The sequence below is a fragment of the Protomyctophum parallelum genome, assembly GCF_964188405.1.
Source record: "Protomyctophum parallelum genome assembly, chromosome: 11".
NCBI lineage: Eukaryota > Metazoa > Chordata > Actinopteri > Myctophiformes > Myctophidae > Protomyctophum > Protomyctophum parallelum.
The window spans coordinates 13,658,177-13,674,563 of record NC_139707.1 but is presented as its reverse complement, the minus strand read 5'-3'; the positions used below and the strand labels follow the sequence as shown (position 1 = coordinate 13,674,563).

Sequence of the window (16,387 nt, the reverse complement as noted above, 5' to 3'; positions counted from 1 at the left end):
AAATTATTGATGTGTTGTTGTTAGTTTTTTTGCAGTCAAGCCATTTTCAGGGTTTCTGCAGTATAGCAGCACATTAGACCTGCAATATATGGTGCTTGCATCATGCATACTTCATCATGCATACTTCTACCAATTTTGGTGACTGATGTTTGTGGCATGTGTATTTTCTGTTTCTGCACACAAATAACAAGTGTTATTTCAACTCTTAGATGGTAAAATGGACCGTAATGCCAAACCGCACCAATGATTCTCCATGCAACAATTAAACAGTTTTAAAATCAACCGCACCAATGCAACTTCCATGGATAATGGTTGCAAGTAGTTGCATGTTGCAAGGAGTTGCATGGCGAATCATTGTTGCGGTTTGGGCTTTACAGGTGAACATCAGGTTTTTACTGTGTATGTTTTTAAGCAATTCATATTTGATATCTCTAGTCTATGAGCATGATGAGTTCAATGTACATCATTGATGTACATTGAACTCTTAACTGGCCTAGCTTGCCTTGTAGAGGGAAGAGCCATCCCATGACAGAGCTCTGTAATGAAATAACACTGTTTCTGTCACAATGCTTCCTCCTTCATATGAGTTATCATTATAATATAATGGTGGGGGATATGTTCTACTACTACCGGTATATTCTTGCAATAATATTCACGTACTGTTTTTCAACGACAATGAATTAATTCCAACCTGCATTATGGTTTCTGTCTGTCCGCAGTCAACCTAATATGATGCTTTGTACTTTCTATGGAAAAAAATATATTTCAGGGAAATCTAAGCTCTTCAAATACTAGCAGAGTGCTAATAAGGTGTTAGCAGGCTGGCTGCACTGTTTCTTCTCATACTTGTACTGTATGCATGGATGGATGGTGTTAATGGGCTGTGTGGAGCAGAGTATGGCAATGTCTACTAGGACGACAGACTGTGCCATCGTCTGTTAAGTAAACATTTGTGCTGAGGCCCAGTTTTTCCTCCAGTATGGCTGAGTCTGCAGGAGTGGGAGCGTAGGCCAGCTGGCTGCCCAGGAAAATGGAGGGCTAATCCACTCAGCATGACAGGCTTTATACTATGTGCAGGTGTGTTTGCAACGAGCGCCTCACACATTTTCTCGGATGAAACACAATTTGTAGCAAATAGCAGTGTTTCACCCTATACAGACTGTTATTCATAATTTGATGCTCCTCGTGGTTATAATTCATACTTGAGGTCTGGTGTGGTGGTTCTGTGAGATAGCTTATGCATGGTTTCCTCTGATGTCGGTGTGTGAAGAATGTGTTGGTGAATGTAATGCATTGTTGTGTGCTTTATAAATGCACCATTTATCATTTAACCCACAATGAGAAGGAGTTCATTGCTTCAATAATCTAGGCCCAGGCCGTAGCGTAACGGTCTGGGCACCGGACTGGTGATCCAGTCGCGGTGTGCCGCGGGTTCGACTCCCGGACCCGACACGGCCTTTACCGCATGTCATCCCCCCATCTCTCTCCCGTTTCCTGTCAGCCTACTGTCTATCCCTTAAAAAAATCAATAAAGGCGTAAGCCGCAAAAAAATATCTTAAAAAAAAAAAAAATAATAATAATAATCTAACAATACTAAGCAATATGATGCTTTGATCAGTAGAGCATCGCAGTCATGACGACGTGAGACCCAGAATTGAATTCCCTGTTTATTTTCTCCATAGGCTTTTCAAAAAGTATTTATTTAAAGACGTTTACGCCACGGACAAAGCCAACTCGAGTTGTGACAAATCATGACAACAAACACAACATTTTGGACCGAACAAATTATTTACAAAGAAGAAAAACAACAAAGAAAGTTGTAACCTGCCGTTTTCTTCTTCTTTCAAATTATTTGTTTGAAATGTCTATGAGGAAAATAAACGGGTAATCATTTCCAGGGGGCGGGACTGCAACGCTATAGAGCAAGACCGCCCCATAACTCTTGAACTATGTGTCATACAATCAATCAAAACTCACACCAAGCCACACATTACCTGTGGAGACATATGATAAATGTGTGCCGCATTCTTTTGCGGGAGGGGCCTATTTAGCAGAAAATAGAAATACCAAAAGTCATGAACGTATTGTCTAATTGACCCCAAATCAAATGTTGCAGACATAATTTTTTCACTAAAGAGTCAGGGTTAGCATTAAAGTAGTTTTTTTTCTTATCCTCTCCCCCAAAAATAATCTTCACGTGCACGAGTGGGTCGTGTGTGTGGCTTTTGAGAACGGCTGCATTCATGAGTGGAAAAAAGTCAGCATCTGTGCGCTTATGCCTAGTTGGTTTCAAGCATTAGAAAGTGAAGCCAGATCTCTAACATGGGAGAACAGGCATACTGTACAGTGTAAGGCCCCCACCACACAAGAACAGCTCGGGCTGTTAGCCGTGCAAGTTTGTAAACGATATAAATCTTTCCAGTGTCTACATTGTGGACCGTGGTTATGTAAATTTTGCATGCCGTATACACGAGACCGGTAAACTGCTCTTGATTCCAGAGAAAGCTGTAGTACACATGCCGGCCTGTAGATGGCCACCCAAAAAGAAAAAAAAAGCTGTAGTAGGCTATAATTATGCACGGCCTGTAAAATGCATGTGAATGCATACTCAACTCAACTGTTGCGGATGTTTTTCTTTCTTTTCATTACTCATTACAATTTTAATGATTTTACATAGGCCTACTAATATTCTCATAACTACCCTCTTCTGCAAGAAGTATAGGCTACAAAATATACATAAGCATGAGATTCATAGTTTGCAGATATTAAAGCTCACAACGAGGGGCGGCATGATGCATTGTGAATTTATGAGTTTGACTTCGGAGATTATATTCGGGGTGCAACACTGCTGAATGTCAGATAATTGCATATTGGTTCCACCTGCTGCCTGCACAGCGCTAAACATGTTGCTAATATAATCTGCAGCTAGTTAACAAGAGAAATTGCACAATTGCACACTGTTTATCGAGGAATATGGACAGTAATAATAATAATAAAACTTTATTTGTATAGCACCTTTCATGACATGAAATGCAGCTCAAAGTGCTTTACAGAACAATGGCGAATAAAAAAGAAAAGCAAGGCAACGACATAAAAAAAACAAGCAGTAATGCAATACAGTGAGGACATGAATAACAAAAAATAAAAGATCAATTAAAAGCAATGTTGTAGAAGTGGGTCTTGAGCTGTGCTTTAAAAATGTCTACAGAGGCTGCCTGACGAAGGTACAGTGGGAGCTTGTTCCATGCCGACGGCCCGTAGAAGCAAAAAGCTGCTTCCCCGTATTTTTTAGTTGCCATTTTTTTAGGCAAAGCGAGCAGGCCAGCAGTGGAAGACCTTAGGGGGCGGTTTGGGACATATGTAGGTAGGAAGGTGCGAGCCCATTGAGAGCTTTATACACAAGTAAAATAATTTTAAAATCAATCCTAAAAACAACCGGAAGCCAGTGCAGTGAAGCCAAAACTGGAGTAATATGTTCTCTCATCTTAGTTCTAGTTAAAACTCTGGCTGCTGCATTTTGGACAAGTTGTAATCTGTCAGTTGTTTTCTTAGGCAGTCCTGAAAAAAGTGCATTGCAGTAATCAAGCCGAGAAAAAACAAAGGCGTGGATTAGCGTTTTTGCATCGTCCAAAGACAAATAGGCTCTGATTCGTGCAATATTTCTAAGGTGAAAAAAGGCAATCTTCGTAACATGATTAATGTGTGAATTAAAATTCAATTCAGAATCAACTAGAAAAAGTGCCCTTCTGGGCACAGGTCTCCACCAGGATAGGAATGTAGGACATTGCAGCTTGCCTTCATCTGGTGGTTGGATAAAAGGGCAACAAAAGTAAATTAGAGGTAAAAACACTTTTCGGCCAGTTATAGCGCCACCTTGAGGCTGAGTTGAAATTGTTCATGTGGCATTTCTTCCTCGGCCTAGTGGGAATGTGCGTGCACAATTTCACGGAAATCACGCGATGTGTTCATGATTTGCAGCATTTTGTTTGAAACTGAGCACTTTGGAAGCCAATCTTAACCAATCAGGATGGAGTCTGAGAAATCTGAAAGACCCGTTTCGTTGAATGGCTCTAGAGAGACTGTGTACCAATTTGCGCGATGTTTGGACAAAATGTGTAGGTGTACTGTGCAAAATCTTGTTTTTCACAAAGCGGCCTCCTGGTGGCGCTATAACAGGCCGTTGTGGAAATGTTGGGGCAGAGGTTCATCGTTGGCATCCAGGGAGTGTGTGTGCAAAATTTGGCATGCAAAAACTTGTTTTGCACAAAGCGGCCTCCTGGTGGCGCTATAACAGGCCGTTCTGGAAAGTTTGGGGCAGAGGTTCATGGTTGGCATCCAGGGAGTGTGTGTTTGGCATCGACCGGGTTAACGGTGGCCGAGATTAGCTGCTCACGGACACACGGACGGACACACACGCACACGGACGGACGGACGGAGTGCAAAACATACTCTCCCCCCATGCCCAAAGCCGTTTTGAAGTTACACAAAGGCTTTGCCTGTGACATTTTGGCTGCTTGCTTGCAAAGAATATAATTTAGAGAGCAAGTTGAAGCATGGATAGCACCTTCAGAATGTTTAATTTCCACCCAAGAAGACGAAGCACTTTGACGAGGTGAGTCCATGCTGCTGTTCTGTGCACCTCGCAGAGGCCCTGCCTGGCTGTGCTGCCTATCTTAGATATAGCCTATAATCTATTCTACACTACACCATTATAGTAACAATAATGCAGATCATCAGTTTTATTTTGTCTTTCCAGATTGGTAATTACCATAATTTATATCTGTTCTACAAAAATAGCTCATCTACAAGCTCATGCATGGGAGAAATATAAAATAGCTGTGAACTTATGTAAATGGTTATGGTGATATAAACCATTAACACACTGGTTAGTTTGGAGGGGGCGAGGGGACTATGACATCACCGGCTCAGGAAAGAGACGACATTCGCTGTACACATGGAGACGACAAAGTTGCGTCTCCAAACTTTCCCACTCTGGAAGGTGGTTTCAAAATTTGCCAGTTAAGTCCCCCAAAATGCCAGAATACGTCCTCATCTGGATGGCACCTAAGTCAACTAAAGGTGAATCCGTCTGAGTCAAGAATATGCTCCTCTCCGATTTAGACATTCTTCTGAGTAATCTAGAAACTACTCAGAAGAGTGAGCGCATTAAAGATTGGATCAAACTTATCTCCAGTGTATTTCTAGTACAGAGCTACTCATAGCCACTCATAGAAACTTAAAAATCACCAGCATTCTTTTAATCTCCTCCTCAAATGAGGCTTACATCACATCTACACGTTCACGTTTCATCCTTTGCCTTACTTAAAGCTCCCACTGCGCTGCGCGGTACAGATGATGTGCAGTCGTCACAGCCAATGTCTTGCAACCATCTTCGTCAGTAGGCTTGAAATAGCGTCCCCCTTGGCCCCCCTTGCAATCCGCCCCCTCACAGCAGGCAGGCAGGATGGATTTGATGCTGGGAAGCTTCATGACCATATAGACTTAGCCTAGCACTGCTTTTGTAACAACTGCCTTACAATGCTTCGGCATGCGTGCGTGTGTTTGTGTGTGCGTGTGTGTGTGTGTGTGTGTGTGTGTGTGTGTGTGTGTGTGTGTGTGTGTGTGTGTGTGTGTGTGTGGCGGGGGGTGGGGGGTGGGTGGTGTGGGCGGGGAACGCGACTAAGCACTAGTGCAGTCTTGACGAAAGTGACTTATAACTTGTAGTTGGTCTATTTCTCTTCATTTATACCCCCCTCCCCTACACACACACACACACACACACACACACACACACACACACACACACACACACAGCAGCTAGTAGCTACTGACTCGTTAATAAGGATGGTGAGGGAAGGGGGATAGAGCTCTTCTGATGGTGATGGAATGAGTCTGATTCCTCCTGAGGACATATGGAAATGCACACACAAACACACACAAACACGCCCGTACACATGCACATAGACCCATGTTCACTGTAGTTGTGGTCAACATTACTACAAAAGTGTATGTTTTAATGCTTACAATTTAAAGGTTGTATTGCTAATTTAGTGACTTTTGTTTTATAATGACTATATCTAAATGATTATTGTGTAGCAGTAGCAGGCAGAAGAACTGAAGAACCACCCCTTCAGACTCCACCTCAATGTTAAGATTGTTATTTAGATTGGGTCTGTTGCGCCGTATACCACTTTATAAAGCCATATCTTCACTGCATTACCAGCTAAAAAAAATTACATAACATGCTGGCATAGGCTGTGGGAGTCGTTCTTACATGGCCTCTTAGTGATAAAGGTGCTGCAACCCAGATTCGGCACAAACAAGGGACTAAATTATGCTATCAAATGCCACCAAAATGTGTAACGCCCTACCAAGAGTCATTAAGACATGTGAATCCCTTGACTCCTTCAAAACCGCTCTCAAATGGCACCTACGGACGGCTGCAATTCGAAACTGGCCCCCGTAAAATTTGAACCTACGGTTGTATTATTTCTTATCCATCAGTTACTATTGCTTTAATCTGACACTTTATTTGGTCAAATAAACGTGGTCAGTTTGAAAGGTTTAAACAATTTTACATTGTCTCCCAAAATAGTAAACGTCCCTGGGCTGAAGCCATTGAAAATTTGACATAAAATGCATGATACTGACAACCGTCGGTGTCCACTCTGTTCACTCGGTGTCCACTGTTGTTCATAAGTAGATCCGGATATGGATATTGGTGAGCAGGCTCTAGGCCGGATCAATCATGCTGGTCATAACAAAAATGAGACCATTTGGAAAGCCTGGTGATGCGACGTCAGTTCCACTCTTTTCTGAGCTCTTTCGGCTGGTTGACTTTGATCAGGCTGTCTTTGATCCCAGAAGGAGAGGCGTTAAATAAATATGCTAAGCAACGCGGTACCCTATCACATAAACACACACATACACACACACACACACACACACCTGGATCTTTGCTGCACCCTCCGATTCACTCTTATTCTCTCCTCCTGTTGTTAAAAAAGACAAAAACAACAATAATCCATAGCAGCAAGCAGCATAGACATCATCACAGACCAGGCAAACATTTAAGGTACATGTAAACTGTCTACCAATCAATAATAATCATAAAATAAAATGAAATTTTAATAACGGTTGGGCAAGTGATTTTCTTTGATTAAAATAAGTGCAAAATAGATCTTGCTTGCTTGCTATAGATAGAGTTTCAGTAGCAGGAGTCTATGGGATACCAATTGTATCCAATCAGGATAGAGATCAGGATACAGATGAAACAAGTGAAACTTCAATTGATTATTACACAAATGAGCAGAATTGGAAGAATATAAACATTAAGCTGATACATGGGTACTTTCTCCTGATTGGCTGAAAATGTGCCGCCTACCTGAAAATGTATTTTCTCTATTAAAGAGATGTAGAGGCGCTGGGGAGACTCCGGTTATTGAACAAACACGTAAATGTTTACTATATAATAGTGCTTTAACCTAATTCCATACGCTCTAGCAATCCAGTAATAAATAGCTCTCTCAGAATCTGGCGCCAATTCAGAAAACACTTTGATTTTAATAATACGTGGGGCCATATGCCCTTGACCAACAATCATCTTTTTCCTCCCTCACGAGAGGACTCAGCTTTTAAAACATGGCACGTCAATGGCTTGATTTTCTTTAGCGACTTATTCATAGATGGCACATTTGCATCCTTTAAAAACCTCCAAGATGACCATGAGCTACCAAATTCTCACTTTTTCAGATACCTCCAAGTTCGAAGTTTTGCTAAGGAACACTTTCCATTTCCAGCTATGCCAGATAAGAGTATAGTAGACACCATACTAGACTGGGACCCATACACCAAAGGTAGCATACAGGAGATACAGGAGCTTTACAGGAGATTGGCCCTCCTCTCTTGGATAAAACAAAATCAGCCTGGGAACAGGACCTGAATTTAGAGCTGGAGGAAGAGACGTGGGAACTCTCTTTGAGGCGTATTCATACTACCTCTTTATGTCTTAGACATTGCTTAATTCAATTCAAAATAGTACATCGTTTGCATTTCTCGAGAGAAAAACTATCTAAAATTTATCCTGACATTGACTCTACTTGTATAAGATGTCATCTGGAGCCAGCCTCTGTTGGACATAATGTTCTGGGGATGCACTTCCCTGAACCCATTTTGGAATAGTATTTTTTATGCTTTCTCAACCATCTGTCATATGCCAATTGCGCCCAACCCGATAACTGCTATATTTGGAGTTCCCAACGACGATGCACCAATTACCTCTCCCCAAGCCAATTTCATAGCTTTTTCTTCACTCATAGCGAGGAGACTTATTCTCCGCAATTGGAAATCTGATAAACCTCCAACATTTACAAGTTGGGTCAAGGATGTTCTATCCTTTATACCATTGGAGAATCTCAGATACAACAGGTACAAATCTCGCCAGAAATTTGTGAAGGATTGGTCCCCTTTCCTTGAATTCACCCTTTCACTGTCTTCTGATTCACTGTCTTTTGATGATGTGTCCTAAGTGTTTTCCTACATGTAATTTGGTTCACTGTGTAGCCCCTTAATCTAGTAAAAGGCAAATTTTATTTTATTGTATTTATTTCATTCTATTTTATTATTTATATCCTTTACTACCTGTTTATTTTATTTTATTGTTGTTTTTTTGTTGTTGTTGTTTTGTGATGGAACCGGGGAGGGTGGGGTATATGTGGGGTTGTTTGTCTACAAAAACTGAAAATCTTATAAATAAAGTTATATATAAAAATAAAAATAAAGTGCTTTAACCTTTTAACAAAAACCCCTTTGTTTTAACCAAAACATATCACTTACTCTACCTTAGTAGAGAAAGAAAGAAACATGTTTTTCACACTTTTAGACCTTATCGTGCTCATCATATGGGCATATCTAACACTGGATGCCAAAACAATGGGAACATTTCCATGTTTGTGTATTTGTATATCAAAAGTCCATAAAAATCCAATTTTAATAACTTCCTTTGAACGAATGACGATGACGTGTAATAATTCATCTTGATTTCATTCACCTGTTTGATTATCATTGCTGCGCATTCCTCCAAACACAGCTGATGTTGATTACAGAACAAGTAAAATATGTATCTGAAGTGAAAACATTATAGGTTAGAAATAAGCCACGTAATAGCTGCATGCTCTGTATCTGACTTGTAAACAAACAACTCCAGGTGCTGCAGATCTATACGACCCATAGTCTGAAAGAATGTGAAGCTCTGATTGGTTCAGAAGCGCTCACACAGCCTTTCCGCTTTAGACTGAAACTTAAAACTTTAAGTAGGTAGATAGACAGACATATGGAATCAGTGAAAAAATACAAGTATGAATGCGGACCATTAGCCAAAACTGTATGTTGATTCTCAGCCCGAAGAGCAGCGTCCTCGAAGCGTCACTCGCTCAGGTGGTCCTAAAATAAAGTCATTGAAGGGAGCTACCTGTGCGTTAACTTTTATTATTATTTGATCTTTGTCTCCGTTGAAGTTAAGCACCTGCCTTTTACCACTTAAACCCTATGGTCGTGGTGAAACCGCTTTGTCTACACCAAATCTCTTAAAAATAGGATGTGCGTAACCCTTGATGCCTTATAACTGCCCCACATTATTCAGTTGTTGTTCTTGTGAGTGATTTTGGAATGTCCATACCAGCATATAATTCAATAACAAAATATGTCTAAAATTGTGAGGATTTAGTTTTTGTAAAAAAAGCTTCTTAAGAAAGTTGGCTTCTCAAAAAATAGAATCAACGCATCACAGTTTGTTTACTAAGACCAAGATACGGTATTTATACTCACCAACTCGATCTCACTTCTGATGAAGAGGGTGGTTGAGCATTGCATCTAAAATGCTCTTTGGTCTTTGATATGTTCAGGTTTACAGTAAATGTGATGCCTCGGCTCACACCAGCTGACAAATTGACTTAGAACTTAGACATGTTCGACTTCATCCTGCTCTGGTAAACAGCATTGACAACAGCATTGACATTATGCAAAATTGTTGTTGGGTTGTTTTACATATCTTTTATTGGAAGCTTGCATTCCATATTTGTGTGAGCTGAGGTATACTGCAATGAAATATTCTGCCTAAGAATATGAAGATGAAGATGAACCAACTGCTTCTTGATGGGAGGGACCCTGCAGGAGGTCTGGAGAAGGCCGATTCAAAAGACGGGTTTGGAAATGCTGGCCTTTTGGGTCCCTGGGACTGGGAGCTAGAGTATAAATGAGGCTTAATCTGAGGTCAAATCTAAAAATGAAAGGTGTTTACATTTGGAAACACACCAGTGGTGTATCAGACACTTTGTAGCTACACTAGGGCTATGCATTATCTGGAGTGTGAAATGAAAATCCCTGCCATGAAAGTTGTTCATCCAGCGCATACTCCCGGAAGTACACCTTTCTTCCGGGTTTTGACATCAATAGAGCATGTGCGCATCTCAGACTACCTCCAATGAGCGTGCTCGTGTACCAAGCCAATTGGTCGAGCCACCTGCCAAAGCTTTCAGTACTAGAGCTGTCTACTTGTTAACTTTTTCTTCAAACTCCTCACCCCCACTATGACTGTCATAGTACACTGATCTCCTTGTTTCCCTTCATCAGCGGCTGCAGGCTAGGCATGGAGCCGACTGTATGCATGGAGAACTGCAGGCATGGAGGAGAAATGAAGCTCTGCATGCAGAGACTTCTACCTCTTCAACGAGCATTTCTCCTGATGAGACTTGGAGGGAGGCTGGGGAAGGGGCAGGGTGTGGCCATTGCAGAGACCCAAGGAGAAGATGTGGATAGGAGGAGGCAGGCAGCTGGTGTAGGACTCCTCGGAGTGGGTGGACGAGCAACAGCTGCTGATCTTCGACTCCTTGGATGAGCAAGAGGAGAGCGACGATACCTCCTCTGCAGAGATGTGGAGACTCTGGAGAGGCACTCTCGGAGTAGGTGGATGAGCAACAGCTGCTGGGCTCCGGTGGGAACTCCTTGCAGGAGTGGCAGAGTGAAGACACCTCCTCTACAAATGTGTTGGGAGGTGGGGGAGGCAGAGGTAAAGTGGGAGGAGGCGGCTGTGAAGCACTGGGTTTGATACAGCTGATGCACTTGGGGCCCCCATTGGTGGGCAGAGAGGAGTGGTCCAACAGCTTCAGAGGCATAACCTTGACTGGTTCTACAATGTACGAGTCATCTGAACCTACTTCCAACAGACAGGTCATCTTATGCTTTAGAGTAATATCATGATAAGTAAAGCGGTTCGTGTGAGGGTTGGGAGAAGAGCTGCGACAACACTTTAGACAGAGCAAAAGACCCAGAGACAGAGACAGGACCAGGGACACCACCAGGTAACTCTGCTGGTCCGATACCTCTCTCTGTAGCTGGCCCAATGTATCGGTGAGGTTGAGCACCAGCTTGGTCATGTTCTGCAGCTGACTTTGTAGAACATGAATGAAAGCTGTCTGCTTCTGGTCCCGCTCCTCAGCAATACTGGATGTGTTTTGCAGTTTAATGATGGTCTTGTTAAAAGCTTTCTGCATCTCCTCCATCTGCTTACGGTATCTCTGGCTGAGTTCCTCCAGGTATCTGCTTGACAGACTCATATTCATCTCCAGGGATTTGATCCTGTTGTTCAGCCTCATGAACACACTCTCTTTCTGACTTGAGTCATGCACAGTTCCAGTGTTCAGCAGCACTCCTCCATTTCCATTACCTTCCCCCCTGCTATCATGATCCATGGCACTCTGCAGCTCCCCATACAAGTCTGTAGCTATCTGGTGGATTTTACCATTGCCATTTGTGCTCAGAAGCAGGTCGTCCATCGAGTCTGCCCGATGGGGCTCTTTGGCGTGGGTGAACAAGTCAACTTGTTCTCCTTGAGTCTGGGAAGCCTGGGGGCTGTGCATCTGTGATTCCCAGTTGTCCAAGCCTGACCTGAGCCCGTCCGTGTGAGAGTCTGGCTGTGGGATGGCTGTGGGCAGCTCAGTGGGAGGGGGGATCATGTCTGCAGGTCTGATGGCTGTGGGAATTTGTAGGGCTGGTTGCTTTTCGATGGGACAGACCAGAAAGTCTGCAGAGGCCGACTCAGAGGCCAGAGGCTGAAGGGGAGAGTTGGGGCTGATGGTTAGGGTGACACTGCAAGACTTTTGCGTCTCTGGAACTGGTATTACCTGGAGGGTTGGGTGGGGGTCAGGGTTCAGGGCTGTGTCTTTAATGTGAGGTAGTGTGTTGTCCTCCTGGGTGGGCAGTGTCAGGGAGGCATATGAGAAGCTGTGAGTAGGGATAGCGGTGGTTCTACTGAGCTCAAGCAGGATGTCTGTGTTCGAGTCAGGGGTGTGATCGATGGGGTGCACGCTTATGGTGTGGGCCTCTGCAGGGGGGTTGACCTCGATCTGATTCATCTCTGGTTCTGGGACACTCTCTGTGAGTGGAAGGGCTTCCTCCGGGGGGCACATGCTGGGGGCAGTGATATGTGTTTGCGTAGGTGCAGGGGTGTCCATATGAGCATGAGGCATGCATGACTGAGCATTCATGTTCCACTGTCTGAGGCTGGGCTGCCTCTCCATGGCCAGCCGGACGGAGCACCATTGATGCAGCAGCTCCGGTAGTGTGGCCATGCAGGACAGAGAAAGATACGACTTGCACGAGATCGGACAGTACACCTGGCTCTCCCTCCGTCTCCTCCTCGCCTCCCTTCTCATCTGCTCCTCCTGCTCTTCTTCCTCCATTTTGTACCCCTCATGTTCTTCTATCACTGTGGTCCACCTGGGATCCTCCACCTCCTCGTCTAACTCCCCTTCCTGGTACTCCACAAGAGGGATAATCTGTCTCTCCTCCGGGGAGTTAAATGAGGACACTCGCGAGACAGACACCTCCTGGAACACTGACTGTCCGGTTTCTGTTGTCTTCAATGTAGCAGCACACAGTGCTGCAGTTGGTGTGGGTGTGAGAGGTATTGATGAGTTCCCCTCAAGCTTAGTCTGCACCCCTGTTGTAGCACTGGCTTCTATGGACCATCCACCATCCAGCTCTGGCTTTCTCCCCAGCACATTGGTAGCAATGTTGTTGAGCATGTTTGAGATGGCATTGGTGGTGAAGTCAAGCAGGTTCTTAGTGGCCTTGTCCTCAGGTGGTTGGTAACCAGGTAGGTGGTCATCATTGTCATCCAAGTACTCCAGTCTCTCTGAGGGATACTGGGAGTCTGTTATCTCTTCGTACTCCTCTACCATACTGGTGCCAAAAACCCTGATGAGACTGAGGGGACAGTAATGCTCTGATCCAAAGTGGGAGAGAAGCTCAACCTTTATGTACTTGGTGAACATCTTCACATATTTTCCGTAAAGATGTTCGTCCAATGGGAAGCTCTGTACAGTGCGCTCATCACGTCCATGGAATGTACCCAGCTTCACCCAATTATTGGTTGGATACCTGTCACTGATGGACACCAGAAACTCTTTAGGTGTGGATGAGAAGAGTTCAAAGTTAGCAAAGTCCAGCTGCTTCACTTGAATATTCTCACAGAGCTCTATGACAAACACTCTATTGCCGCACGGATTCAGCATGTAAAGATCCATGTCCTCCTTTAGAATTGCGGAGGTAGTCTTGGCTTGATTGTTAGCAGCAAGTACTTTGGCTCCACACTTCACAGAGGCATAATTATTCTTGAAGGTTTTCTGGACTTTCCTCACTGGTTGGGGCCTGCCATTGGTTGAGGTATGTAGAGACTGACTCTTTTCCTTCTCTACCTCCATGACTTGCTTCTTCCACTCATCAAAGGTGGGGATGTGCTCTTCACTGGGCACTGAGGGGTCTGTTTCCTTTCTCACACTGGAATTCACTACCTGCTGATCTTGTTGTGAGTGGGAGGCCACATCACCCTGGTCCAGATCATCTGACAGCCCATGGGCCTGATTCTGCTCCTGGTCCACAGTAACCAGAGAGGTCTGGTCTTCCACTTCTGGACCAGAACTGGGGACCTGCCCTGACTGGGTCTCTTCTATGCCTTCCATAGCCACACCTGTGTGGTCTGGCCTGCCACTATGTGAGGCAGCTGTGTATTGACGCTTTTCTGGGTTTGAAGTTGAATGTGTGGTCGAGCCAGAGATGGGTTGCGTAGGAGGTGCGGCGTAGTTGGGGAGCTCTGGAGCTAGAGCTGGGGAGTCTGTGGAGCTCTGGACGTGGGCAGTAGTTGTGTCTGTGGCTGGGGTGGGGTTGGGGGTGGAAGGTGCTGGAGGCGCCTGGTCATGTTCATGGTTATAGGGCTCTGGCTCAGCAGCAGCCGCAAGTACCTCTTCAGAATGGACTTCCTCCTCCACTATCTCTGCCTCTATTGGATTCACAGTCTGTTCATTATTGCCTTGTATATTTTGTGTTGACAGCTGCTCTAAGATAACTGGCCTCTGTTTCTCCTCTCCAAAATCATATAATATGTGTGACGGACATTCTTCCACCACCCTTTGCTGTGTCGAGTCCTGCTCCTGGTTTTGGTCACGTGGGTCGCAGTCTCTAGACTGACCTGGACCGGAACATAACTGCTCTGAACAATACACATGTTGACAGGGGTACCAGCACAGGAGAGCTATAATTAGGGACAACGTCAAAACATGGCACGTCTTCATTATCCTCACTGTGATCAACCTTTCTGTTTGGGTATAAGTGCAAAAAGGACATCTATAAGTCATCATGACTCTATGACATCAATGCTGTGACATCAATACAGTGTCATCTCCGTATTTGGGCAGTTAAAATATATATAATATGCATCAATTGAGTTATTGCCATAACCTGATTGTTACAAGATATTATTGTGTAGACATACTTGTTAACAAGGTGGAAGGCATGAATGAAAATTACTGTTATCCTCTGATTTGGCTCCCTCACTGACTGTAGATCCATTATTTATGCTCATCTGCAGATACAAACTTGTGTTGGAATTTGTTACATTTTGTCAGTTCCAAATGTTTAGTGTGCTGCCGTGCCAGTAGGCCAAGGAAGTACAAGTACCTATTTGCAGGTCTATAGGAGGCAGATCTGTCTACACACGGGTCTGTCTGTCTGTATGTCTGTGTCTCTCCAGGTCTGATTTTGCAAACCATTGGACCAATCAGCACCAAATTCATTGTGCACACTGCCAGTAGCCTTTCAATAGGGATTAGTATTTTATGGCTAGCCTCATTTATGGACAGAAAGTCACAGGGTGCTTCCCTTTCAGACAGACACTGTTCTCTAGTCCAGGGGTTCTCAACGTTTTTGGCCGGGGACCCCCGAAAAAGCTTTGGCAATGTCTCGAGAACCCCGCCCGCCCCCTCCCGACCCCCAATATAAATTGACTGCTACAATAACCTTAATAATAGAGACAATACACCATAAATAAATACTGAAACCAGATATAATCATTAGGGAGGTGTTTGCATGTACTATGTGTACTATATGTAAACTCTTAATTTCCTTCTTTTTTTTGGGGGGGGGGTGCCCTCTAAAATAATTTGGCGAACCCCCGAGGGGTCGCGAGTCGCGACCCACGCGTTGAGAACCCATGCTCTAGTCTACAGTTCTCTTCCACAAACTCGGAGCGCAGATCTCATAGTGTATATCATTCTTTTAACACATATTGTTTAGCACTTTATTCTTTTTTATGGTCTAAAATGTAGACTTTAATTGATTTAGACTCTAAATCAATTATATAGATTAATAAAATAATCATACGTATAATTGGTAGATTAATTCATTAGAATAAAAAATCACACCGGTGTGAAGTGAGGAGTGAGGAGCGCTCTTATCATCATACGTCATTATACATCATCTCATTCTGGCCAGTCACAATTTGTGTCCTCACTTTTGTCTTCAATGTTTGGACATAGGAGTGGCTAGCGCCCCTAAAAAATATTGTTAGTTGTCATGCTGACATAATATCCCCAAACCAAGAATCATAAAGATACAAAAATAGGTCATATTTTCAACCCTAACCTTACCCAAGCACATAGTATTAGTAATGCTGATCAGTATTGTAATCTCTGAATGTGAATTATTTTGTTTTTGTTGTATTTGGGGTTTAGCGATCTGGCTGAACTAGGCATGCCAATTCTTGTTTATTTAATTTTCCTTTCTCTTGTCCTGTTCTCCAGGGTTCAGCTGATTCCTACACAAGCCGACCGTCCGACTCGGATGTGTCCCTTGAGGAGGAGAAGGAGGGGGGCCAACAGGAGAGGGAACAGCAGGCCACCCTCCAGTTGGAGAGGGCCAAGGTATGTCTCAATACTCGGCAAAAACTTTGATTTGGTCACCACCATGCCATCTTGTGGTGGACATTTTCTCAAAATTAGATTTTTGTCGGACTTAATAATTGGTCGATAATATAATATTACCAGAAACCATAGG

At 43.7% G+C, this 16,387-nt stretch overlaps 2 protein-coding genes across 3 annotated transcripts in view; one reads left to right on the top strand and one right to left on the bottom strand.

Moving 5' to 3' along the window:
• The window catches only part of LOC310867214 (voltage-dependent L-type calcium channel subunit beta-4-like), a gene marked incomplete at both ends in the record, with an annotated part of 40,908 nt that overhangs the window by 14,553 nt on the left and 9,968 nt on the right, over positions 1-16,387 (top strand). For both annotated transcript variants that reach the window (XM_083777101.1, XM_083777102.1), the window contains one exon: positions 16,135-16,254. In XM_083777101.1, the coding sequence (XP_083633227.1) occupies positions 16,135-16,254 (120 nt within the window). The remainder of the gene's footprint in view (positions 1-16,134; positions 16,255-16,387) is intronic.
• Positions 10,716-15,991, bottom strand: LOC310866385 (SUN domain-containing ossification factor-like; the record flags this gene model as incomplete). The annotated part of the gene is made up of 3 exons (XM_083775991.1): positions 10,716-10,921; positions 10,953-14,546; positions 15,982-15,991. The coding sequence occupies 3 exons, from the start codon at positions 15,989-15,991 to the stop codon at positions 10,716-10,718; spliced, it is 3,810 nt and encodes a 1,269-aa protein (XP_083632117.1).